We start from the raw sequence: 27,423 nt of genomic DNA, 5'->3' as shown, positions 1-27,423 counted from the left end.
ATGTACCTAACGTCAGATCCCGGACTAGACTATGACGTCATTTCGACGTACAACGTCACGCTGGAATGCTGGGACGCCTTCGGAAACTCTAGTGTCATTGTTACAGTCGACGTAATCGACGTAACGTTGGTAAGAGACCAATCAAGAAAGTTATGTTTATGCCATTGGCAAATCATGTCTTCAGCTTTCTGTAAGAATATTAAGGGTGAATTCGCAAGCGACATCTTTTGTTATTTTGACCAATGTCATTAAATGAATTTGCTTATTAAACGGTAATACTTTGAAATAGTTTAAAATTATTATATGGAAATGATAAAATAAAAAGTGCCTTCCCAGTGGCTCCAAGCCGGGACCTATTGAAGCAAAAGGTAGCGCTCTACCACTACACGTTTTGCTACTATATCGATGAAAAGTGTTACCAATCTTTATTATTGTTCGGATGTCGATTGATAAGTTGCAATACAAAATAGTTTTTCTAATCAAACGTGCGACAAATGGCGTATAAGTCCCTTTGATCGATAACGTGCATAAAATCGCATTACCAACACCAAATGTTAAAATTGTATAAAGGATGTAATGCTACGTATTTTTATTTTCAATTTAGCCGCCAGTATTTGAAAACATCACGACGTCAATAGATCTCTTAGAGGGCGTCACTCACGTCTCGACTCTCGTAGCGTTTAACATCACAGACCCTGACGGTGGTGACATTACGTCATGTTCGTTGAATGGCGATTACGGCAATTTCGACATCAACAGAGATGCGACAAACGGAAACGGTGAATTTCCTATATTTCCAATTTTATAAATGTTAATAACGAAATTTGGTAGCAATTATTTTTATGCATTTTCATGTTTGTCTGCTAGTTATGAAATGAAGTATTTTTTTACATTTCTTTGGAACACGTAAAACATTAACATTTACTTTTACAAAAGTCTTCTGTTATTTAACATTTAGCAATACGAAAAATTGTTTATTAATAGTACGAGTATGCATTTTTCTGTCTTATTATTTTCAGTTTTTGATCTCCGCGTGAATGCCGGCGTCATTCTAGATTATGACGTCATTTCTTCTTATGAGATCAATGTCACCTGCATTGATGACGACAACGAGACAGCGTCTATGACGTTTCATGTAAATAATATATTAATTAAGTTATTGTTCTTTAACCCATGTATGCTTAGCGTCTAGAAAAAAGGCCTTGGCAAACAGCGTAGACCCAGATGAGACGCCGCATTATGCGGCGTCTCATCAGGGTCTGCGCTGTTTGCTTGAAGGAATTTCTGTACGAAATATTATAAATATAGAAATAAGTATACTATGCATCCCTAATTTTGGAAATAATTTGATCCAATTTAGAAAGATGGGAGATCCCACTAGGCATAAATGGGTTAATATAAAATAGATTTTCTTAAAGTAAGTGTTATCAATGCATATACGACATTCGTCAGCGTGCATCGCGCTGTATGCGTCGTTTGTCATTCGGTAAAAAAACATATTACCACTTGAGGCTAATTTACGACTCAAAAATTTACATTAACATTCTACGAACCGCATTTGTGACCCAATCTTGATGAAACTTGGTCGGATGCTTATCTTGAAAATATCTAGGCCAAGTTCGAATATAGGTCGAGTGGGGCACAGGTGGTTAGCGTGTGGCTATGATATTAATTAGTGAAAACAGCGTTTTGAATGATAAATAATCATATTATAACGAAAAATTAACTTTTCTGAAAAAAAAAATTCACTATCGAATATATATATATAACAAGGTATGCAACTCAAAATCAGCCCAAAACGGGGTGCATCGCTTTGAACAGCCATATCTTCATCAATTGTGCAGCGATTTTCACGATCTCGGTCTTATTCAACGCAGAAATGAATTTCATTTCTGGAAATGTATATGTCTTGCAATATTTTTACAAATGCTCACTGTCAACTGGGTCATGCGAGTTGTGTATCGTGTTATTTCTTAAAAGTTGACCCAGCATTTGTAAAAATGTACACAACTCGCATGACCCAGTTGACAGTGAGCATTTGTAAAAATATTGCAAGACATATACATTTCCAGAAAGGAAATTCATTTCTGCGTTGAATAAGACCGAGATCGTGAAAATCGCTGCACAATTGATGAAGATATGGCTGTTCAAAGCGATGTACCCCGTTTTGGGCTGATTTTGAGTTGCATACCTTGTTATAAATATATTTGATTGTGAATTTTTTTTTCAGAAAAGTTAATTTTTCGTTATAATAGGATTATTTATCATTCAAAATGATGTTTTCACTACCGTAATTAATATCATAGCCACACGCTAACCACCTGTGGAGTGGGGTATAACAATTGTTAATATCATCATTTATTGGAAACTACTATTTAAGCCATATTTTGTTACTTATTGATGGTGGAACTTGGTCAGAATGTTAATCGTGACGATCTCTAAACCAAGTTTGATTCTTAGTGAACTGTGGTTACAAACTAGGTCGCCTTGTCAACTCGTTTCGCACAATAATCCATAACTACGACTCAATATTATTGATGAAACTTGTTCAGAATGATGATATTGTCAAAATCCTGGTGTTTATCTTATGCCAGAATGTTTATCTTACCAATAGTACAATACATGTATTTAATCAACGTTTTAATCTCGGGCAAGTGCATTAAAAAGCTTAGTTGGCATGTAAAATTCCACGGGTCGCAATTTGTGTACATTCAAATCAAGTAAGTACTTTAAGGCTATTAAAGTCCGTTGTTCTAATTTGTCTTTGGTTATCTGCCTATGAAATACGGCTTAAGCGTTTTAATAGCCACATATCAGAGTATTAAGTACGTTTTTGTTTAAAAATTAATTTTAGATAAACGTCATAGAAAATCAGCCACCTGCCATTGAATTAGCAGCCGGAGTCTTCACTGTTCTCGAAACCGAAACGTCTTCACGTCTACTAATTACATTGAACGTCAGTGACGTCGAAAACGACGCGTTTTATTGCGTTCTAAAATCGACCTCACCGTCATCATCAGCGTTTGTTTTGAACTTACATCAAGACGGTATTTCAACCCTTATTATATTCTTATTGTGTTTATCATCAGAATCATCATCGGGGTAGTCGTCCTCTTTGTCATCATCATCAGTAGCAGCAACAGAAGCGTCAGTATAAGCAGCGGCATGATCGTTGTTATTAAGGTCATTGAAGTCCGCGTATTTTCATCATAATCATCACAATCAATGCCATCAAAATAAAAATCATCATCAATATCATAATGTCACCTTCCGCAACCATATTTTCAGCATTATCATTATCATCATAATCGTCGTTGTCGTCATTATTCGTTGGAAGTTTGGTGTCTGTATGTTTTATTTGTTTTAAGTTTATTTTATCACATTGGAAAATTTACAAAATAGTATTAATTACCTTCGCTTGTTGCAGCTATTTAACGCTTAATCGAAAATTCATATTCTTAAATGGTAGAGCTTTAATTGTTCAGGCCATATTCGAGCATAGTACTGACATGTACCTTCCAGAATATAGTCTGCATATCACGTCAAATCCGGGATTAGATTATGACGTTACACCAGCGTACAACGTCACCATAGATTGCTGGGACGCGCATGGTAACTCCAGCGTTGTAGTCAACGTCGCCGTCATCGATGTTACGTTTGTAAGACGTGTTCTTAACTAGAATATTTTGATCTTATTGTGATCTGGGTAGCACAAATCTATAGATGGAACTAAGGGTACATTACACTCAAAAGAATAACGAGGCACAATACAAATGTAGTGCAGAAGACACATGCGTGCAACAAACATATGACGTACCCTTTGGGTCAAAAGTACATATACGCCAACAGCTAAAAAAAGATATCACCGCGGTGACAAAATTGTCACCGCGGTGATAATATTGTCACTGCGGTAATAAATTTATCACTCCGATGATATATTTGTTACTGCGGTGATACTTAGTCTGACCCAAAGAGTTTGATAAGAGCTAAATATACTGACCAATGAAATAACTTCTTGCAAAACGGCAAATCGGCGAATATTTTAATTGAAGCTTTATTCGTTGTAACTTAAGAATTGTCACTTATTATTTATATCATTATAACTTCACTAAGAATTAATAATCTAGGTGACAATGTCAGAAACTTTAATTTTCCGTTGTCTCAACGTCTGTGCGTGTTTCTACAGCCGGATAAGTGTCATAAAACCGGGTATACCGTGAAGGCAGTGGACCGTTAAACAAGCGATAACGGATTAATAGCACAAGTCTTTAACAATGGATTCTCTATAATCTAATTGCGATAAAGCAGATGATATGCTTGTAATTAAACAAATAAAATGTACGATGCATTAACCATTTATTTACTCAAACCGATAAGTGTGACAAACAGCTGGCGATCTCTATAAAACTTTAAAACGTTGCTGGTTTACTAAGAATAAATATATATCAACTTAACTTATCATGTATTTATTAATTAATTTGTTTTATTGTTTTAAGATCTGTGTATGTGTAATTCTACATTTGTAGACCACACTCGACAACGAAATATAGGTTGACATGATTTTGATGTATATGAGAGTCGGTTTGTTACGGAGAAAATGATTGGTTGAAATCTGACACAAACAAATAAATGTTACAGCATGCACAAAAATATACCAACAGTCATAATTTGTCACCACTGTGACAAAGTTGTTACCCGATGACAAAACAGATATCACCGCGGTGACAAAATTGTTACCGCAGTGACAAATTATAACCGCGGTAACAATTTTGTCACCGCGGTGATATCTATTTTTAGCTGTTGGCGTATTTGTACTTTTGACCCAAATGGTACGGCATACAAACACACAAATACGAACACAACTGGGGTCAGCGCTTTGGAGCGGTCATTGGCAAGCATGGGTGGTTTCAAGCGTTCATATGAGTCGTGTTCTGAGAAAACTTGGCATAATGCATGTGCGTAAAGTGTATTCCCAGATTAGCCTGTGCAGTCCACACAGGCTAATCAGGGACGACACTTTACGCCTAAATTGGATTTTTGCTAAGAAGAGACTTCATTTAAACGAAAAACGTCATAGAAGCGGAAGTGTCGTCCCTGATTAGAATGTGCGGACTGCACAGGCTAATCTGGCCCACTTTACGCACATGCATTAAGCCCAATTTTCTCAGAACAAGACACCTATATGGAGATCCAAACCTTTCACTTAACACGCAGCTATCCTCTCTAATGACACATTTACACAATCAACAAAACGGAAAACATCAAGCCGACAAAACGCGGAAAATTAATAAATCTGGGGTCCCCGCCTTAGAACTGTCCATGCAAAAACACATCGATGGCTTAAACCGTTGTTAATTGCCTCAAAAAGCGCACGCTTGGGTTCATAAAACATAAATATTAATATAAAAAACAGCATCATATCACCCAGATTCGTATTAAATAGCAATACATGATATTAGATTTCAATATAATTACCTTTTAACTAATCAATTGCTATATACAGACCAGACTACCAGAACTCTATCTTTCTGAGTCACGATGAAATGAAACCAATGAGAGAATCAACGTATTCGCGTGTTCTTTATTGAAGAGCTTTATATACAAAGCATCATATGAGCCTTGTTCTGAGAAAACTGGGCTTAATGCATGTGCGTAAAGTGTCGTACCAGATAAGCCTGTGCAGTCCGCACAGGCTAATCAGGGACGACACTTTCCGTCTAAACTTTATTTTCGGTAAGGTTGGACTTCCTTGAAACTAAAAATACCATAAAAGCGGAAAGTATCGTCCCTGATTAGCCTGTGCACAGGCTAATCTGGGACGACACTTTACGCACATGCATTTAGCCCAGTTTTCTCAGAACGCGACTCATATTATTTAACATTCATCTCCGTGCTATTCACGAAGAGGCCACGATGAGGATGTGTAAAGGCCAAATAACAAAACTAGGGTATGCCTATCTGAAGTCACATACAATACATGTATTAAGTTCTTTTAAATAAATAAAATGCTTAAGCCAGTTTCGTTGAATATAGGGTGATTTAGCAATGCACAAGATTCATAAACTATAAAATGAAAGATTTTTATGTTGTTTTAATTTTCTGAAAAGCCGCCAGTGTTTGAAGGCGTTGCCAGTGTTCTTGACGTCATGGAAACCACGTCTAGCGGACTGGCGTTAGAAACCTTCAACGTCAATGATCCTGACGATGACGGCGAAAGGTCATGCACGCTGAGCGGTGACAACGGCGATTTTAGCGTTGTAAAGGATGTGGGAAACAACTCATGTCAGTATTCCGCATGCTGTGTGTTTAAAATTGCACGAGCTTTCAAGTGTTTTATATGTCTGTTTGTCAATCCGTTCGCCCGTCGGTTCATTCTTTATTCCATCTGTATGTCTATCAGTCAGTCTTTGAAGGCTGGAAGTATTTCAATAAGAAAGCGATTCTAGTCTCTAGCGCTCGGAGATAGCATGGTGCGCATATTTCATCTTGAGCAATAAGAACAAAACATAAAGAATCATATATGCATACACATATAATGATATATATTATAATTAAAAACAAAATGACAGACATAAAACTACAATAACCATTTATGCAAGAACAGTATTTAAACATTAAACTAATGTTATTTACTAAAACAACATGAAGCATGTTCAGTTTATTTCATAAAGTGTGGAAGAAAGATAAGCTTTTAATTTTTTCTTAAATGTAATTAAATTGTTTGTTTGACGTATAGATTGGGGTAACGAATTCCAAATTGTTTTGCTAGAAAATTCAAACGATTGTTTGAAATAGTTTGTTTTTGGTATTCGCACTAGCTTTAAATCCCCCTTTTCGCAAGATCGCAAGTTATAGTGAATATTTTGTGATGGTGTCAAAAGGTCACGTATGTATGTTGGGGTTTGATTGTGAAATGCTTTAAATACAATAACTGACGTGAAATAGTGATTACGCTGTTCGAAAGTCAACCATTTTAGATCTTTAAATAGTGTTTTTGAATTTGTGCTGTACTTTTTATTTAAAATATGTGCACCACAACGCTTTTGTATTTTGACTATTCTATTAATTTCCGTTTTGGCCGCTGAACACCAGGTAACGCATGCGTAGTCGGATATAGGTGAGATATAACCATTATAGAAGAGCTTACGCATTTCAAGGGTTAAATATGGTTTTATTTTTTGCAAAAGAAACATTCGTGATGACATTTTTGAACAAACGCTGTTAATGTGTAGTTTCCAAGATAGAGTATTGTCATATTATTTGCGTCATGCGTACGTGGCTATAAGTCATCAATCTCTGACTGGTTTTCTAGATACCACTATTACTTTACCGTATATTATTCAGAGTGAAAATATTTCACAATCAAGTAGCAATCCCTTGTCTGTTTCAGCATTTAGTCTGCAGGTTGCTCCAGCAGCAAGTCTTGATTATGACGTCATCTCCGCATATGACCTCAACATCACATGTTTTGATGTTGATAATGAGACATCGTCAACCGTCATTCATGTAGGTTTTTAAAGTAAAAACTAATATTTGCCGAATTTTGCGCGTTTTACTCTAATTGCTATCTAACCATAGTTGTTTTGTGAGTTTTTTGCTGCTTCCATTCGTGTGCGTATCAAAGAAATTTGTATATTTTTGTATATTTTTTAGATTTCATTAATTTACGTACCAAGTTTGAAGTTTTAAATTTGTATATTCGAGTTCTAAGACAAAATATGTTAACGAGTTAATAAAAGTCGATCTTTTTACGAAATCAACGCGTTCTTTTGTATTCTCTGCTGATCATCCTTTTTCATAGTTAAGGTCTGAGTCATAGTTATCACATCACGTTATTCATTTTGAGTTTGGCATCGTTTACAATACCGTTTCAAACGTTTTTATTACTTGTTAATGTTCACACATGTGGAGAGGAAGAATCAAATTGCAGAGATATAAAAATATTGTCTTATACAAAATGTCGGTAAATCAAAATAATGAAATGTGCATACATTTTAGATCAATATCCTACCAAATCTACCGCCTTCGATTGAAACACCGGCGTCATCGCTAACCGTTCTAGAAACAGAAACCACGCAACGTCTCATAGTGTCGCTGAACGTCAGTGACGCGGAAAACGATAGCTTCACATGCGCCCATGTCTCGACTACACCGACATCTACCGCCTTCGGGTTGCAACGGCATGGCCTAGGTAGTTATGTACACTCATTTCAGAAATAAGAATCGTTGTATCGTTAAATAATGGCCAATAAACAGTTGAGCATTGGAGAGAGTAATCGAATCACTATGACGCTAGACCCATTTATTAAACACAGCATTATAGACACACGGTCAGACAGACACACATACAGACAGACACACAGACAGACAGACACACAGACAGACAGACACACACATACAGACAGACACACACATACAGACACACATACTGACACACATACAGACAGACACACAGACAGACTCACACATACACACACATACAGACAGAAACACACACAGACACACAGACAGACAGACTGGCAGGCAGTTACTGACCGACCGACCGACCGTCTGACAAATAGTTTATTCATACATATACAAATGTACATCGTCTTACGGTTTAAATACACACATTATTCTCTGTCACGTAAGTAGGCGCAACAACATAACAATAAATTAATAAATAATAGTGATTGAAGAATGCACATACAAATATTAGTTTGCGTTCCTCCAATATTCATTATATATGCAAATGTCACTGTCGCGACCATTAGTCATTTTATTGTTACTTTTTTAATGTCTTTTCAAAAGATTACAGTCTTTATCTGAACGCAAACCCCGGACTCGATTATGATGTCATAACCAAATACGACGTCACGGTCGAATGTTGGGACTCTTACAACAACTCCAGCATTGGCATTGCCATCGACGTCATAGACGTGACGTCAGTAAGTTGAATGCTTTTCCTTAATCTTTCATAAGCTCATTTCTACGTACACCATCAGTTTTGTTATCGTGAAGAATTGTATGATGAATATTTTATTTAAGAATTATTTTAATTCAGCTTCGTTAAAGCGCAATTAAGTACATGTACTCATTTTATGTTACGACGTCATGGTAATTTGAAACAATTTAAAATATTTTAAAATAACTTTGGCAATAGCAGTTTTTGGTCATGAGTCTACATATAACTTCCAATGACGTCATTTTTTCACTTCAGCCGCCCGCTTTCCACGACGTCGTTTCTCCCGTTGCCGTTATTGAAAGCGTTGCAAACGCGTCACCGCTGACAACTGTAAACGTCACGGACCCTGACGGTGGTGACGTCACTTCATGTCATCTCAGTGGCAACGGTGGAATGTTCAGTCTCATGCGGCAAACGTTAAATACTGAATGTATGTATTTAGTGTAGCTTTGTGGAAGTGTACGTCAACATAAATTTAAAGAATATTACAATGTGTATTAGTTCTTGATGTACGTTGTATTTACTTGATTGTAAAATTTTCTGAATATTACAACATTCACAAATACGATTGCAATGTGACGAGTTATTTTGTTAAAGGCAAAAAAGGGACAATGGTGCAAAGGATATTGTACTTAAGAGTTTATTCGAAATAAAGAATGCGGATATTTAGGATTGAAATCTTTCCAAAACATCCCAATAGTGAAAATGGGTTGTTCAGCACGATCCATGTTGAAAATTAGCAAGATCCCGATTTCACATCGTATCTTATTCTGTGTTGCCCGTAAATTGCCGAGATAACAACGTATGTGGTTTATAAGTTTTGAAAAGACACAGTAAACCGTGGCCAAAATTACATAACAAATGAATGAATGTTGGTATTTATTAATTGTTGATGCTAACGATACAAATGTCGCTGCAAACAATATGCTGTATCTGCATAGAGCTAGTAAAATAAAAAATATATAAATAAAAAAAACATTTGTCTAATGTTATGTTTACTATTCCAGTGTTTGATTTGTTCCTGAGCCCCGGGCGAAGTCTGGATTATGACGTCATTTCTGCTTATAACGTTAACGTGACATGTGTCGACACAGATAGTGAGACCTCGTCAATAGTGATTCGTGTACACTTTTTACTTTACTTCTTTCGATTGCTCTCTAAAATCTTAATCTTACTTTTTAAATCATTTATTATATCTGAACGTTCGAAACAATCGATTTACACTAATAATAATAATTTTGAAAATCTCGAATATATTATTGTTGTTAAAATGACCTGTAATAATTTTACTATAAGTGTACTGGTATCTTACAATCGTTCAAGCTGTTGTCAAAATTCACGTGGTCATGTGGTTTTTCAGATCAACGTGTTGCAGAACACGCCCCCTATAATAGTCCCACAGTCTGCAGCAATCACAGTGGTCGAAAATGAACAGTCAAGTCGTTTGCTTAAGACCTTGACCGTAAGTGACGTAGAGGGTGACATCATCAATTGCACGCACGTTGGCACTTCTCCGTCATCTGCTGCGTTTACGTTAATCTTAGAAGGATCAGGTACACGATAGTTCAACGTTAGTCTAGTTTAACCCATAGACGTATATATTCTAAACCCTTTGTAAAAAAACACAACAATTTAGTAAAAGTTAATGTTGCTCAATGGAAAAAATGTATGAGCGATGTACAAGTTTTATCGTATATTTTTGTGACATTCTGAAGAGTGGTCAATACACATATACGTGTTAATAGACCAGGCTTGGAATCATTTCGCTTATATGAACCCGGTCTAGATTTGAAAAATATGTTGAACGAAATGTGCGAAATGTGCATGATTTATCAATGTCATTTGTGAATATGTTTATTAATTTGAGTTCAATCACCTTATTTTAGCGTAAATTTTACTGATTACGTCAGATTTTAGCCTCTACTTGACCGACAATCCAGGACTCGACTATGACAGGACACCATCATATGACGTCACGCTAGAATGCTTCGACCCATACGGTAGCTCTAACGCCATTTTTGTCATTGACGTCACTCCAACAGGGGTAAGTATTAAGTTGCTAAATAAAGTACCGTTAAACGTCACACCGAATGGAGTAATGCAGAGTTTTACTTTCTTGTCCACACTTTTCACCAGGACTTTTATGCACAGGAGTGCGCCTGATTTTTAAAATAGTTGGTGCCACTTTCCACGAATGTCAAGCCTGTTATACCGCGTTACCTTAGTTTACAAACCTTCTTATCATGTTTGTTAAGGTGTGATGTTGTGTATAAAAAATATCGGACACATGATTTTAAAATAAAATGGAATCCCATTTCCCACTATGGGTACTTCCACATTTTAAATACACGGGTTAGGCACATTTCGTAGACACGTGCTTATATATCTCAGCAGTCTGGTACACACGCATTGTAGATGTTCATGTCCCCCAGTCTATACTTATATTTTTGCATGTGTATCCCATGGAGCTGCACATTTTGAGTGGTGAAAGGTCAATGTCAATGTCATCCTCCAAGGTCAAAAGTCAAATATATGGGAGGTGAACATAGTGTTTCAAAAACACATCTTGTTTTTAACTGGAATCTTTAAAGTCTAATCCTTATAGAAAGTGTATGACCTACCTTCAAGACCATGGCGTGTATAAACGCATTGCTTTCCATTTGTCGAATAAAAAGCCTAATACAATGTTATGTTAAGTATAAATATTTTAAACTAAGGCAGGACGCCAAAAATGAATCAGCATATACCCAATGTATGAATATTATGTATGCAGTAAATGTCGTAGAGTGCAACAAACATTGCGTGGCTTTGTTGCACAGGATGTAACCATAATCAAACTGTTAAAATAAATCTTTGACATTGGTACCTTTAAATATTCACACTTTAATGTCAACATGTTAAATATTTACTTAATCAGAGTAACACGTTTCGAAAGATTTCAACAGAAAGTGCAAATTTAAACTGTAAATAATAAGTGTCCGTCTTTTCTTAATCGAACAATAACTTGTAGAAAGGTTTTAAGTCGTTTCCTCACACAAACACGACCTGGTCCAAGTTAATCATAATCGTCTTTTTGGTATGGTAATAGTGCCCATCAGGTAAGTTTTTTAAGAGTTGTACGAAGCTGTTTCGCACCAGTTTACAACTGGTACAAATATACAAAAACTCGTTGGTATTGTTTTTCAAAATTATATAAGACTTTTATTTAATATGTCTTATGCTAAACAAAGCATCAAATTGGGTTGGTATCCGGTTCAAGTTGTTTTGAAACATGACGAAACTCGCGCGTTAGCATATTTTCGGGACAATTTAGATATGAATCTTCGATATGTTTTGAAAACACACAACATGCGTCTGACTGAAGCCGTTTTTATCAAATATTGTCACTATTTCAGCCGCCAGAGTTTACGGCCATAGACTCGCCTCTCCTCCTCCAAGACGGAACCACGGGTTACTTTGTTCTTTATGTGTTTGACGTCGCGGACCCGGACGGCGGTAGCGTTACCTGCAGTCACAGCGGTGACGCTGGAACATTTAAATTGATGAGATATATAGGGGATAGTTAGTATACTAGAAGTCAGTTTAAAGCCTCATTTTAGCAAATGCAATCAACGCTTTAACGTGTTGGGATCTGAAGAAGCTCTTAAACGGACGTGTAACACGATTATATAGTTAATAGAATATTAAACTTTCATTCGTATAAGCATTCTCTTTAATTACATGTATTGTTTAATAGAGATATTACATATTAATTATACCAACACCACATTTATTTTGCATTTTCGATAAGCTAGGTACAATTCATGTTGTTTGTTTAGCTTTCCACCTGGCCCTAAGAGCTGACGTCACATTGAACTATGACGTAATACCCAAGTACGAAATTAACATTACGTGCTTTGATGGCGTCGGTGACAACACGACAATAACGTCTATAGTAAGAACGCAAACAGTTCGTTTATTTTTAAATCTTCGGCACATTGATGTCGGATTGTTCTCTTCGTCCGACCCTCTTTCCTTTCTAATGTCCGTCCGTTCCTGACGGTTTAAAGGGAAACATATCATTATTTAATAATGACTATTCGTTGACCAGCCATATTACCCAACCAAATGTAGTCCTTGAACTTATTTCACCTTTTAGCCCATCTTACCTTTCCTGATTTATGATCGGAATTATCGGGCTACTTCTCGGTTAAATCAATCATTATTCTTTTTTCCGTTACGCCGCAGCACTAGTAGCTTCATTTATTGAAAACAGACACAGTTGTTGCTTATGGCATACGCCGAACCACTTACATAAAAATACCTCAATTAGGTGTTGACAATTTTCAGATTGGACCTATAATACAAAATGTATTTTCAAATCGCGTGTCCTTACCCTTCCATCTTACAACAATCAAAAGGGCATTCTGGCACCGAACGGTTACATATCTGTATGTTGAACAGTCTCTTGTTTCTATGCAGGTTGAAGAAATTATCTGACTTTTACGACATAAATCAGTAAACGTGACTTGTAGTGGCACCAAAACGGTCAAAATGTTTTGTCGTAAATGTAAAAACAGAACTGAAATTAAGACTTCGATACTTGAATTTATTACAATAATTAAAATATACGATATATATATAAAGTTTCTGGCAGTTTGTAAATATATTTTCCAATTTGAAACTCAAACTATGTCATGTTTGTTTTATTCTATATAATGCACATCCATAGACTTTTCCAGGGACAATCAATAAAGTGGAAAGCTTTTGTATATTTTGATATAACAATCACTTTTTAAAGGGGCCTTTTCACGTTTTGGTAAATTGACAAAATAAAAAAAAGAGTTGTTTCAGATTCGAACATTTACATTTTAGTTATGACATTTGTGAGGAAACAGTAATACTGAACATTTATCATGCTCTAAAATAGCCATTATATGCATCTTTTGACGATTTAAAAACCTGAAAATTATAAAGCGTTGCAACGCGAAACGATTGAATAATATGAAGAGTTCTGTTGTTGACGTTATATTTTGTGAAACTATGAGGAATGCTTATATAAAGTATAAAATACATTCTTAATTGTATGGGCATGGATGGCCGGGTGGTCTAAGTGGGTAAACTTTTACTCCAGGACTCCAGGGGTCAGTGGTTCGAGCCCTGTTGAGGGATACTTTTTTATGTTTTTAATTGTATTCTTGATTTGTTACTGGAGCTTTAAAGATCCAATGTTTACATTTATCAATATAAGACATTTTATGACAAACTTCAATACATGTCAAAATCTGTGAAAACGCCCCTTTAATAAGTGTAAATGGGCCGTGTTTGTTTCGCCCTTTTCGTGTATTCAGTTGAAAACAGATTTGTCAAAATTTTGTATAATTTTTAAATCGCTTTGCTGATTGTTTTACTAAGTGTCTCCTGACATTGTTTGTGCTCTTTTTCAAATGTATGCCCATATTTCTTAGTTGATTCAATAATCGCACTTGTAACAAGTGTTTTCTATGTAATCGGTTGATTTGCAGGTCATCGTAAAGCCAAACGAGCCCCCGTCGATCTCTAGTCCTGTGATGGCAGTCACCGTTAGTGAAAATAACGTCAGCCAACATTTACTGTATACGTTAGACGTCAGTGACGCGGAGAACAACACGTTTGCGTGTTCCCTGACGTCGATATTGCCAAATACGTCAGCATTCGGGTTCTGGCAGGACGGCACCGGTACGCCATAACAAGTGTGATACAAAACATGGTAGTCAATTCTTACTGATTAGACACTAACTCAAAAATGTGTAATAAAAACCAATATGGAATGTGAGTACATGTATTTGTATTACCATTTAAACATATTTCGAAATGATAGCTCAAAATGTCATTTATTTTTTAGTGACACGTAAATGCTTAAAAAATAATAGGCAGAATAATGAAACTTGGGGTCATTTTACCTTACATGATTTATCATGAACCCGTGAATTGATCTAATATTTATATATGCGTCATGTAAATAAGCGGAATCGGTATATATTTATTTCTTGTTTCAATTCTGAACATGGTGTCACACTTTTTTGTTTACAGACTACGGGTTACATTTGCTCAACAACCCTAATCTTGAATATGCAGTAACGTCATCGTATGATGTCACAGTCCGTTGCTGGGACCAGAAAGGCTATTCGACCATGACCTTTGTCGTCTATGTGATCCCTAATTACCCACCGGTCTTCACAAATCTGCCAGGTAACCAGCCGATGCAGGTATACCCCCGCGACGAGGTAGAGCCGTATACTGGATTAATATGTAGCATTTATAAGCATACAAGAACCATCTTTTCGAACTTGTATTTATCTTCAAACTGTTTTTAAAATTTTCTGATCCCGCGAAAGCACAGAACCTCTTAATATATATTTTCTGCAGCTCCGGACATAACCCTAAACGCAAATACAACACCTATCGGGACGCATGTGTTCACAGCGTCTGCGACTGACGTCGACAGCCCTGTGGTGACGTATTCCATGACGTCACTTCCTGAGGAACCAGAACTGTTTGAAATTGACAGAGGTAAGTCAGTACTGCAATATTACAGACAACTATAAAAAATGTGAATATTATTTTTTAGAATCAACAATAATTTAAAAAGATTTAATAACATTTCGGAAAATCGATACAACCACGTCTGAATGATAATCAGGCAGTAATCTGGCCTAGCTACACTTACAAAACATGGCTTTGCCTTTCCCAAATACATGGTTTGTTCTTGGGAAACTGTGTCCTACTTAAATTTTATTACTCTTAGCCAAAATATATTATATATATTTATTTATTTAAATAGATTTTATGTATAAATCCATATTCATTAAAAAAAACTTAATCGTAAATGGTATTTGTATGTTTTCGCAATAGCTCGTGGTGAAATATGGACAGTGGTCCACTTGAGGGTGGCTGTTGACAACGGCTATTTGCTTGCAATCACCGCCACAGACGACAAGGCGAACACCACGGAGTATCGAAGGGTCAGACTCACCAGTGAGTAGCGTGTATCCCTTTAACATACCGCATATCCGGTGTTTGGGTGTATACGGTATTTTACAGTTTCCTTACGAGAAATCATAAATCCGGTATTTGAAAGTAAAATCGAGCAGTAAGTTATGTGTACATGGAAACGTTACTTTTTAAGCTTTTAATGAAAATTTATCTGCAGGTGTATGTGCTAATGAGTTTATATAAGAGTTCTCATAATCTTTCACAAGTTACCAAATTATGCTTATTCTAAGGGAACGGACTCAAGCGTGTCTTTAAAAGTACTGACTTACGATGCAATCAAATTGAAATAAATAGGTGTAATCTAAAATTACATCGTATATTGTAAATGGGATGTTACAGTACCTCATGCTCATCCAATGGTATCTTTTCCAGACGTGAACAACGTTCCAGTAGTACAGAATCTTCCCAATACGATATACATTAACGAGAACACTGTCTTCAACACGGTTTTATATACGTTGAACTTGGATGACCCTGGCGACACGGTCACCGTGACCTTCACCGTCAGTCCAGCGTCGTACGGCAACAAGTTCTACATGACATATAATAGTCAGTATTACGTTGCAAATAGACATTATAACAATAACTGGTGGTGACGTCATAGTATGTATTTGTAATTACCACGTGTTTACCAATTAATGGAATGACGTCCCCAACCACTATATGCACAGACGACTTGACCTTTATGTACCCAAGGCTGTCAAAAACCGTTACATCGCAAACGGTCTCTGAATTAACCATATTCTATTCTTATGGAGTGGCGTCATGTACTGGCCCTTAACATGTGGGTATCCAATAACACCAAAGTTATCCTCAGTGAACGTAAGAGGCGTGATATACAATCTGTGTACTGTCCACGTCACATGTGTGAAACCACTGGTTTTAGTGTAATAAAATGTCACAAACCGTCGTTGTAATGAAAAAGTTTTTTGACCGTACAAACTGCTATAAACTTCTATTAAACTGTTTATGTTATAACCAAACGGCATGTATGTACCCAATGTAATTAAGTTAGATATAAATAGTAGCGACGTCACCATCAGTTAATATCATAACCAATTCACATTTTTTTAACCATAGTTATTAAATAACAGTTACGTCACAAACTGTCTGCACAATGACCTATATTCTGGTCAAGGTTATACAAAAACAGTGTATGTTATCTTTACGACTCGTGTGTAAACTAATCACACAACTATATTGTTATTTTATCTCTAATATTTGTGAATTGCTGTCGAATGTAGCACATGTCTTGCAATCTTGAAGACCTATTGACTTTGGTACGAGTTGACAAGGTTATGAATTGACTGAAAGCTCAAGTATGCTTTGTTACAAAATCAAATGGGGTTATTAAAACTGTCATGAGATGTTTCAAAACTCAAATTATTTTAGCCCAGCTAAGACAGCACTATAGTCTGCTTAATTACGAAGAGTGCAACTACTTCGTGGTGACGTTTTATGCTTCTGACGGCAAAACGACTTCTGAGCCGCATAATTTAACTATCCACGTCCTTAACGTCAACGAAGCATGCGACTTCACTCCTGACGTGTATTACGTTTCTCTGGACGAAGGAAATGTAAGAATAAATGTTTTGTTTTATTAACAGGGTGCAGGATCAACGGGGTTCAAAGGGGTTTACTCTCAGCTGGACATAATGTAAACACACCGTTAAGGGCTTTACTTTTGCAAATATCTCAAGTTCTTGCAATACATTAGCAACAATCTTAAGGCATACAAGACAGTTTATATTGCAGTTTGTGCCGATATCTTAAGATTTTAAAATAAATGAATACTCCTAAAATCGGTGCCAAAATTTCCCATTGCGTGCAGCATAACCGTGTACACGAAAACGTTACGAATCGATTTTTTGGCCAAGAAAACAGGCTTATTAAATAAAAATAAACTGATGTATTTCACATTGCCATAAGCAGCATAAAAAGCTGTCTTTATGCACTAGTTGAAATTCTTTAGAAAAATGTTTTGGATGAAAAGCAACACATACCGGTGTGTTTACATTCATTGGGGAACCCCACACAGTCACGTGATCATGAACCCTGTTAAGGCAGTGTGAACGGTGTTTGTAATAAAAAAGTTACCGTTATCACCAAAACACCCGTATAACTGTATGGAAAATAGCATTTTGCGATTAGTTTTATATCATTATAAAGTGTTTTATATCATTATAAAGTGTTTTATATCATTAAAAAGTCGTAACTACGAAAAGCTAAGTCATAATTAGGAGATATTAATTACGATCTGTAAGATAATAGGTTAAACTTAATGGTTTGAAGCCGTTACTTAGAGATCTTCCGTACCGTAACTATGAATTATTAAAGTATTCGTTTAAACCTTAACTTTGAAATACTCAGATTCAATTTTTAATTGTATTAAAATCACAAGAAACAGTGAAACATATCGATAACATTCTTTGTTAGGTTTCGTCGTTTGAAACAGCGAATTTCCGATATTTCCATATACACTACAGGAATGCATACAATCAGTGATATTTTTATCACGTTTAAGAGTTTTTCCAATTACGTCGATCCAAAGTTGGACGTCAAGGATGTAGACGGTGATACCCTGACGTTTAATATCGTCCAAACGCCATCTGCAGAGAGTACTTACTTCGCGATTAATCAGTCCACCGGAGTTATCACCCATGCTTTGAACTATGATGTCGACAATGGCGTTCATCCAAGTGTCGTCACGTTGAAAGTTGTTTGCGTTGATGCTGGTGGATTGACAGGTTATTTGCAGTTGTTGTTTTTTTAGTGCTACATTCATTATGCTATTTACAGTGCTTTCACCATTTACAGTTTAGCAAAACGTTTCATTTGTGATAATTAAAGCTCGGCAACTGATATCTATGTACATGTGTTTATTTACCCATTGTTGTTTAAAAGGAACACATTACAGAATACCATATTTTGGGTGAGAATAAGGTACGATTTCGAAGCAAAATAGTCTTAAAAGGGATCTTTTCACGGTTTGGTAAATTGACAAAATTGAAAAAAGTTGTTTCAGATTCGCAAATTTTCGTTTTAGTTATGATATTTGTGAGGAAACAGTATTACTGAACATTTACCCATGGTCTAATATAGCCAATATATGCATCTTTTGCCGATGTAAAAACAAAAAATATAAAGCGTTGCAACGCGAAACGATTGAATAATTTGGAGAGTTCTGTTGTTAAATTTTGTGAAACTACGAAGATTGCTCATATAACGCATAAAATACTTCAACCAAGCATGCTTGGCAGAATAGCCGAGCGGGATGATGCGTTTTTACTCCAGGTTACTCCAGGACTCCGGGAGTCACTGGTTCGAGTCCAGCTGCGGCTACTTTTTTTTTCTTTTTAAAATTTTATTCTTGATTTTTTACTGGAGCTTTTAAGATCCAATGTTTACATTTATCAATATAAAGCATTTAATGACTTATTTCAAAACATGCTAAAAACTGTGAAAAGGCCCCTTTAAGAGAAGTAGAAAGATTTAGGATCACAGACAAGTAATTTTTTAAATAAAATTTCTATCCAAGGCACGGCAACAGTAAGCGTCACTGTCAACGACGTTAACGATAACGTACCGACGTTTTCCATGGTCTCGTACGTGCGGACGATCAGCCAGTACGATGGGCCGGGGACGACTATCTACAACATGCAGGACCAGGTTACTGATCGTGGTAAAGACTTTATAATTTAAACACGGACATAACCATGTTGCCATTGCATCATCATTATCATCAACGTTACCATCATTATCATCATCGTTATGACCATTATCATCATCATCATTATAATCATCAGCAGCAGCAACATCATCATCATCATCATCATCATCATCATCATCATCATCATCATCATCATCATCATCATCATCACCATCATCATCATTATCATTATCATTATCATCATCATCATCATTATCATTATCATCATCATCATCATCATCATCATCATCATCATCATCATCATCTCGTGAAAATAAAGTATTTACAAGTATCAAGAATTGCATTCGTAATTAAAATCTTGTCGAGTTAACGTCTTATTTGTTCTATCAGAAATTAAAATATTTGGTAGTAATTTACGTCATCCACGATGCCACCATTACAGTCTGAGGCAAGTTTTATTTCAGAAAGCAAATCATTAAATTAATATAATAAATAAACATTAATAATTAAATTAAAACAGAATAAACAAAGAAAAACACCATTTGTGAGCGATACGACGCTAACGTAATGTAAACGGCCCAACCAAAAATAAGTTAATGTCACGTGAAAATGAATATTGTGTAATTCTCTAATTTTTTATTCATAATCTTTTACGCAGGAAAAATAAATAAAATAAATAGCAAACGTTAAGAAAATTATTAAAATAAATGTTACAATGCATTTTATTAATAAACTGACATGTTATCAACGAAAGCAATCTCATATTACATTCGTTTCTATAGAGAGACGAGAGGTATGACATTGTTTACGTATACTTTAACATTTTAACTACTTATGCTGTTTCGGTTGACCGGTTACTAGCCGGTTACGGTAAAAGGTTAACTGGTTAATGATTTTTTAACATCTTGCATCCTTATAATTTATATAATACTTTTTAATGAATACGCAACCATGATTCGAATTTCACTACTCAAGAGGTATTGCAAAGTATTTCACTTATTTCGCTTCAGATTCCGGCGACAATGCCGTGGTGGCTTTCGCTGCGAGAGCGGTGACGACCGGATCCAACTCGTACTTTTACTGGACGCCCGAGGGGGTCGGGATGTTGATGGTCTACGCTGATGACGTCATGACTTCCGGTGACGTACATAGGTTTATCCTGACGGCCGCGGACCGAGGTCAACCGCCGCTGGCATCCACTACGACAGTGGATATAATTTTTGAAGTAAAGAATTTAAGCTCCCGAAGTTCTAATGATGAGCTATGGTGATAAGTACATGCCCGGCGCCCGTCTTCATCTTTTTCCGTTCCACGCTAGGGCCACAAAGTTCGAATCAGGACCACGTATCTTCAAAAAAACTTTTGCCACTCTAAAAGCCAAATGTATGACTCCGTCGTCACGAAACATGTTCAGATTGTTTCTTTTGACCAGTACATGTTTAAATTTGTGTCAGGTGGGATTTAAGTCTTTAGACAATCCCAGAATCGATAATATGGGCGCCGCCATATTGGCTATTACGTAACCCGCGATTGAAAACGGTACTGAAGAATTTGACAGATTACAACGTTATCATAGTGTACACCCGCTTTATTCCAATAAACAGTACTTTATGACTTCGCACATTAGGATTGGAAACAAGTGAAACAAGAAACCATGTGTCGATATGTATTACATCGTAAATCAATATAATTTAAATTAAAAATATACACGATAGATTCATAAAATATGTGTCTCTGCAACAATATTCAGTGACAACACGTAATGTTTAAGGCCGAGTTGGCATTTTTAAGCATACCTTTCAGCAATGCCTTTGTATAAAATTTAATTATTTCTTTATAAAATAAAATTATTCAAGCATAATTATAAAGGTATAGAAATATCTAAAGTGTGTAGTAAACGTTGTGATTTTAAATAGTGCCGGAGATATTAACAAAGATCTATCAATATATAAAGATTGGAAACATCCATTCAGACCATATTTGTTGGATAGATCTTTGATATTAATTAGATAGATTTAGGATCGATGTAGACAATTAAATTGATATCTGCCTTTGTTTAAGCCTATATTATTTCTTATTAAATGTCGTACTTTCTATACTTTCCGGAGATATTCATTAAGAAACGTTGTAAGATTAAAGACTTAGGACGACTTCTTTAATTGAATAATACATCTCTTTGTTTGTCTAAACAGATACCATTTCGCTATTAATATTTCCCTTGTGTCATTTTAAAGGTAATATACAAATCTATAGCTGAAATGAAGTCTGTGAGATTTTCAGGTAGAGATTTGTTTTTAAATTAAAATAATGTATCTAGTTTAGTCTAAAACTAAAGTGGTTTTTAGCAATCTTTTATTTAAAAATCGCTCTCAAGCTAATACAAATATTACTAGCCGGAAATGAATTTTGTGATTTAAATGAACAAGTATCGGAGTTATTCGCTTGCAAAACTGTGTAAGATGTCAGGATATGTCATACTTTTTTTATTGAAAAGGACATATCAGCTTTTGTCTACAACTTTCTTATATTATTATCTAAATAACGTTTTACATGTTGCCTGAAATATTATTAAATTTTCTTAATAACATCTTTATTCACGATTGAAATGTTCAACATGAAAAATAATGAGCCTTAAATAAACTTAAATAGTTCCAATGGTGTTCTCTAGATTTCCTTAACGTATGTCTTTATTAAATGTTCGTAAAACAGTCTAAATTTACGCTTAAAAAAAAACACGCACAAAATAAGTGATTTATTTTTCTTTAATTACGGATTATAATTGACAGCAACATACATCTCTTGAAAAAAAACATCAGCGATAAAGGCGCGAACGAATTCGCTCAATGGGAGGCGATGTTCCAAGTGTGGATTAAAAGCGTTTATGGGTTTGCCCGTGACACCACATGTCTGCACATGTGTTGATACCGAAATTTAGATAAGATATCACGTGTCACCTTTAAAGGGATCTTTTCACACTTTGGTAAATTGACAAAATTGAAAAAAGTTGTTTCAGATTCGCAAATTTTCGTTTTAGTTATGATATTTGTGAGGAAACAGTAATACTGAACATTACCATGGTCTAATATAGCCATTATATGCATCTTTTGACGATTTTAAAACCTAAAAATTATAAAGCGTTGCAACGCGAAACGATTGAATAATTTGGAGAGTTCTGTTTTTGTCGTTAAATTCTGTGAAACTACGAAGATTGCTTATATAAGGTATAAAATACGTCATGTAAGTGTACTCGGCGGAATAGCTCAGTAGGCTAAAGCGTTTTTACTTCAGGACTCTGGCAGGACTCCAGGGGTCACTGGTTCGAAACCTGGTCCGGGCAATGTTCTTTTCCTTTTTTTAATTTTATTCTTGATTTTTTACTGGAGCTTTTACGATCCAATGTTTACATTTATCGATATAAAGCATTTAATGAATAAGTTAAAAAATGCCAAAATCTGTGAAAAGGCACCTTTAAATAACATGTTAAATGACAATCAAGACCTTATTCATGTCAGGGACCTACACAAATAGGAATGCAGATGAACCTTATTTCTACTAATTACGTAATTCATATTAATAAAAAAAAACACGAACTATTATGTGGTTGTCAGATCGATAACAGAAACTCTTTAAATCCTCAAATATATTTGATAAACCCGTTTCGCTTCCTTGTTTTGCGTAGGGACCTATACACACATATATAGGCTATATATGTGTGTATAGGTCCCTACGCATAATAGGTCCATGTTTATTTCTTCAGTACCGTTTTTGAGGCGCGCGAGAGTATTCAGGGGCGGGTAATCCGGGAAGGTATCGATTTCTGGGATTGTCTATATCGGTTCATTGACAGCTCGTGTATTTTTAACCTAGGTGAGCGCTTAATGGCCGTAGTGACCCTCTTGTTTTTATTTCTTTTTTTTTCGGCTGGATACGGTGGTGCCATATGATTTGAGGTTCGAAAGCTTATCTAAATTTTTTACATAGTGAGTTCTCATGATATGATATCGCCGACCATTCCCCAAGTCCCACACCCTTTTGCTGATTCAGGCATGGGATTGCTCGGTCACTATAAGTGCTAAAATCGGCGTACCTTGAACAGTTAAACTGTTAACGCGTTTACAGAAATATTGGTAAAGTATGTTTAATGTGATTTTTTTGATAAAAACAAACTAAATAATTTTCTCAACTCTATATCCCATGTATAATCAACATTTAACAGGCTGAGATTTTTTTTATTTAGGCAATTTGATGGTTTTCTTTGTGTGTGTGTTTTTTCTATAGAACGCATTGATCAAGTAAAAATTCTAGCACAATTTATATAACCATATAGCAATAATTATAACAGCGAACTTAACGAAATGTTGGTCGAGCTTTTTTTGTATGCCACAAAAACACTTTTTTGAAGCGAGATTATACGATTTTGTCAAATATTTAATTATTTATATAAAATGTATAAAAACCTTAATAAACATATATATCAATATAAAATAAAGTAAAAGTTAAGAAGAACATTTGTCGAAAATTGCGAAATAAGCCAGATATTTAATTCTGATATCGAAAATGTCTGTACAGTTGAATTCGCCAGCATGTAAATCATGCATGTACGATGTGAATCTAAATTTAGTTTAACGGTTCATTTTAAATTCCTGCAACGATATCTACTATTCAAACTACACACGAACACTAACTAAAAAGACGAATGCTTCGGTCATTGTAGAAAAACATGATCGAAATATCTTCGTCACAATCGGCTCGGGGCGCTCATTTGTCTTTGCAGCATTTTATGAAATTCGTCTTCAATGTATATTTTTTATTGCCTACTTTGTGTTATTGTAACATATTTTATCAATATATTACAATTTAATACATATAGAAAATCGTATAATCTACGTTTTGTAGCTGGAAAACTCAACCACATCGACAACGGAAGTGCCGCTAGTATCGGAAGCGAGTTCCGTTGACTTTTGGGAACAGACGTCCAACATCATGCTCGTGACTCTCGTCTGCTTCCTTGGTCTTCTGCTGATTGGAATAGCCGCCTTCCTGACGTTCAGAAAGTTAATTGGTCGACCGAGGTATACGTCCTTACTTTTCACACCTTCGGATGCAGGATGGGATCATGGTGTTAATGGATGTGACAGATATGATTTGTGAAATATATTGTCTGACAGTTGTTTCGATAGGGCTGCTTTATCAGTGCACAGGATGCAATATAAATCAGGCATTTAACTTCGGTGTCTGAAATCTGCCACCTGTAGAAGAGTTGGTACACTGTAAGATAAAACACAATTTTCTCCTTGATCGACCGGGGCCGATTTGCCGAACAAAAGTCAGCACAGAAACAAAACCACTGAGTGTGTCACAAGATTGTTTTTAATTGCTTTTGGAAGGGGTCTCGCACGAGAATTTGCGTGAAGACAAAGGGCTTCCTAAAAAACAAAAACGAACGTAGTTCTTACAAATAAGCTTTTTTGTGGTTCGTTAATTTTCAGTTTTATGAATCAATGCAGATTATAGCATCTTAATGTTACCGGTATTTCGTGTATTTTCAGCATTATGCGACCACTATCACCAAAGTTTCGGAAAATATCCCCGTAAGTTATGGATTTGTTCTTACATTAAACGCCATTTATAAGGTAAAAAGAAAAAAAATCGTACATTAGTGCGATATAATGTAAATAATTATAGAATTCATCGTTAATTAGATGCTATTTTTTTTACATTTAACAGAAAACCCGCTCCGCACCCTGAACCGTTTGAGTTTTGGAGTGTGCGTAAGTACAGATATTCCTTGTTCTTGTCACTCTCGTAGTCAGTTGTGGTAATTTACTTTTTTGTATGTCAAGCAAATTGGTTGCTTAAGTGTTGTCAAATGAACATGCTTGTGAATACCATTATGACATGTTAACATTCTGTTGTTGAAAGACTGTTACATGCGTGCAACCCGGTATATCGGTATAGTCGTGTTGTCCTTCATTTTCACAGATGAAAACACTATTGGCGGCGTTATCCACAAGGGATTGGCAAATCCGAGTGTGTGAAGATTAAGAAACCCGAGTGTGTGAAGATTAACAATCCTGAGTGTGTGAAGATTAAGAAACCCGAGTGTGTGACGATTAAGAAACCCGAGTGTGTGAAGATTACGAAACCCGAGTGTGTGAAGATTAACAAACCCGAGTGTGGGAAGGTTAACAACTGAATGTATGAAATCAACAACCGCGACTGTGTTACCACGAACATAAATTAGAGTGTGTATATCAACAGACCCAATTGATTCTTTTGTTACAAAAATTCCACAGATAAACATATTTATGAATGGTTAAATTAGTGCACAGACCATATTCCCATGTTAAGTTTTTTATTCAATGAAGAGTAATTGCCAATAAATTTGATGTGTGAGACATTTTCGTTTGACCCGAATAGTATACCTTCTAATCTTTTCATATCTTTTACACTTAAAATTGAAAGCTTTTCACGCACTTCATTCTCTCCCTGTACATTAATTAACGCAATAATACAATGTAAGAAACACTGACCCGTGTCAATAGCTCTATGGCAGTTTACGAATAAGTTTGCGGCAACCCCCTTTTTTAAACGGGTGTTTCGGCAATGACATTGTATCAGAGCATCTGTTTCGCGTTGTTAACTAGACATGTGCACATCTAGTTGTTTTGTGGTTCTCTGATAAATACTCTTCAATTAATAAAATAATCTTTCTCACCGCTCATCACACCCGCAGGCAGAACTTTCGCGCCATTCAACAATTTTAGCGTGCGTGTCAAAGATTGTGATTGTTTAGAGTTGTCTGGTTACTTCCGGTTATAGCAAAAATTCATGAAATGCAATTATTCATGTCTTCGCAATGTGTTAAATTATAAGTGGTAAATCTTATTTTGTGAAAATGTTGATTGAAATGCGATTTGTTTCGGAACTGGAGAGTTTTGAAACGGGTGATCTTATAGTTCGTTAATATTGAGGCTCGCACCGGATAGTTCGATCTATATTAACGCATTCGCGGATTCTGGAAAGGCATCTGCGTAATGCTCTGATTAAAGTAATTGTCCAACATCTCCAGACCACTGATCAGTTGACACTAAACACACGGGGTCAGTGTGTCAGGTCACTGACCAAGTATTTAACACGCGTTTTGTCAACCTCCGCGCAGAGAATTGACTGGAACCATCATAGCTCGATCAAATCCTTTTGTTATAACCACATGATGATAGCCGAGTCACGCTGTACAATAATGTATCTATTGTTAGTTTTACTTTTTTAATTTGGTACTTTTTTTAAATATTCTGAACCTATGCTTATACACTACTTTCAAAATATAGAATACAATGATAATACTTTTCATAATATAACACTTAAACAAAAAAGCCTTTCAGATATGGGAGGACTTACTTGTAATGGCTGGGATTGTATGTGAAAGCATGGAACGATAGCTAGGCGCGGAGATTGCCATTTTTGGTGATTAGAAATGTGGTTAAGGTAAACGCGTAACCTCTATATATCACTATTTATGCTACATTTTTGACAAAACTTGATGAAATTAAGTACGTTTTGTTGTCTAAAAAATGCAATGTGGATGTTATTGTTTTTTGTGAAACATTTTTAAACGAAAATTGGTCTGATGTAAATTTAAATATTCCGAATTTTACATACATTCGTAAAGACAGAAGTCAAAAAAAGGGGGCGGAATCTTGCTTTAAATAGGTAACCATGTATCATTTAAACATAGACCAGACTTAGAACCTGATGAGATTGAATCTGTATGTATTGAGATATGCTTTAAAAA

The 27,423-nt window shown here is 35.7% G+C and overlaps 1 protein-coding gene across 1 annotated transcript; it reads left to right on the top strand.

Annotated features, from left to right (window-relative positions):
• On the top strand, positions 1-26,026 carry LOC127847968 (protocadherin Fat 4-like). Its single transcript, XM_052380220.1, has 28 exons — positions 1-129; positions 605-779; positions 1,020-1,135; positions 2,855-3,047; positions 3,523-3,659; positions 6,108-6,282; positions 7,391-7,506; positions 7,999-8,191; positions 8,791-8,927; positions 9,200-9,374; positions 9,952-10,067; positions 10,305-10,497; positions 10,855-10,988; positions 12,340-12,505; positions 12,763-12,878; positions 14,449-14,641; positions 14,996-15,154; positions 15,332-15,475; positions 15,818-15,940; positions 16,331-16,507; positions 17,351-17,535; positions 18,483-18,705; positions 19,497-19,640; positions 20,639-20,853; positions 24,525-24,700; positions 25,178-25,219; positions 25,356-25,399; positions 25,611-26,026. The coding sequence occupies exons 1-28, from the start codon at positions 1-3 to the stop codon at positions 25,664-25,666; spliced, it is 4,152 nt and encodes a 1,383-aa protein (XP_052236180.1). The 3' UTR covers positions 25,667-26,026.
• The last annotated feature ends 1,397 nt before the right edge of the window (positions 26,027-27,423 follow it).

This window comes from Dreissena polymorpha, chromosome 10 (genome assembly GCF_020536995.1).
Source record: "Dreissena polymorpha isolate Duluth1 chromosome 10, UMN_Dpol_1.0, whole genome shotgun sequence".
Taxonomy (NCBI): domain Eukaryota; kingdom Metazoa; phylum Mollusca; class Bivalvia; order Myida; family Dreissenidae; genus Dreissena; species Dreissena polymorpha.
Note: the sequence above shows the minus strand (reverse complement) of the source record. Positions and strands in the feature narration are given on the sequence as shown.

What these genes read in the sequence shown, in the direction of transcription:
- LOC127847968 (XM_052380220.1), top strand. Translation starts at nt 1, where the DNA reads ATGTACCTAACGTCAGATCCCGGACTAGACTATGACGTCATTTCGACG. An exon ending in GTTGCAACGGCATGGCCTAG is followed by an intron (nt 8,192 to 8,790) that starts GTAGTTATGTAC and finishes TCTTTTCAAAAG; the next exon opens with ATTACAGTCTTTATCTGAAC. An exon ending in TGATGCTGGTGGATTGACAG is followed by an intron (nt 18,706 to 19,496) that starts GTTATTTGCAGT and finishes TTTCTATCCAAG; the next exon opens with GCACGGCAACAGTAAGCGTC.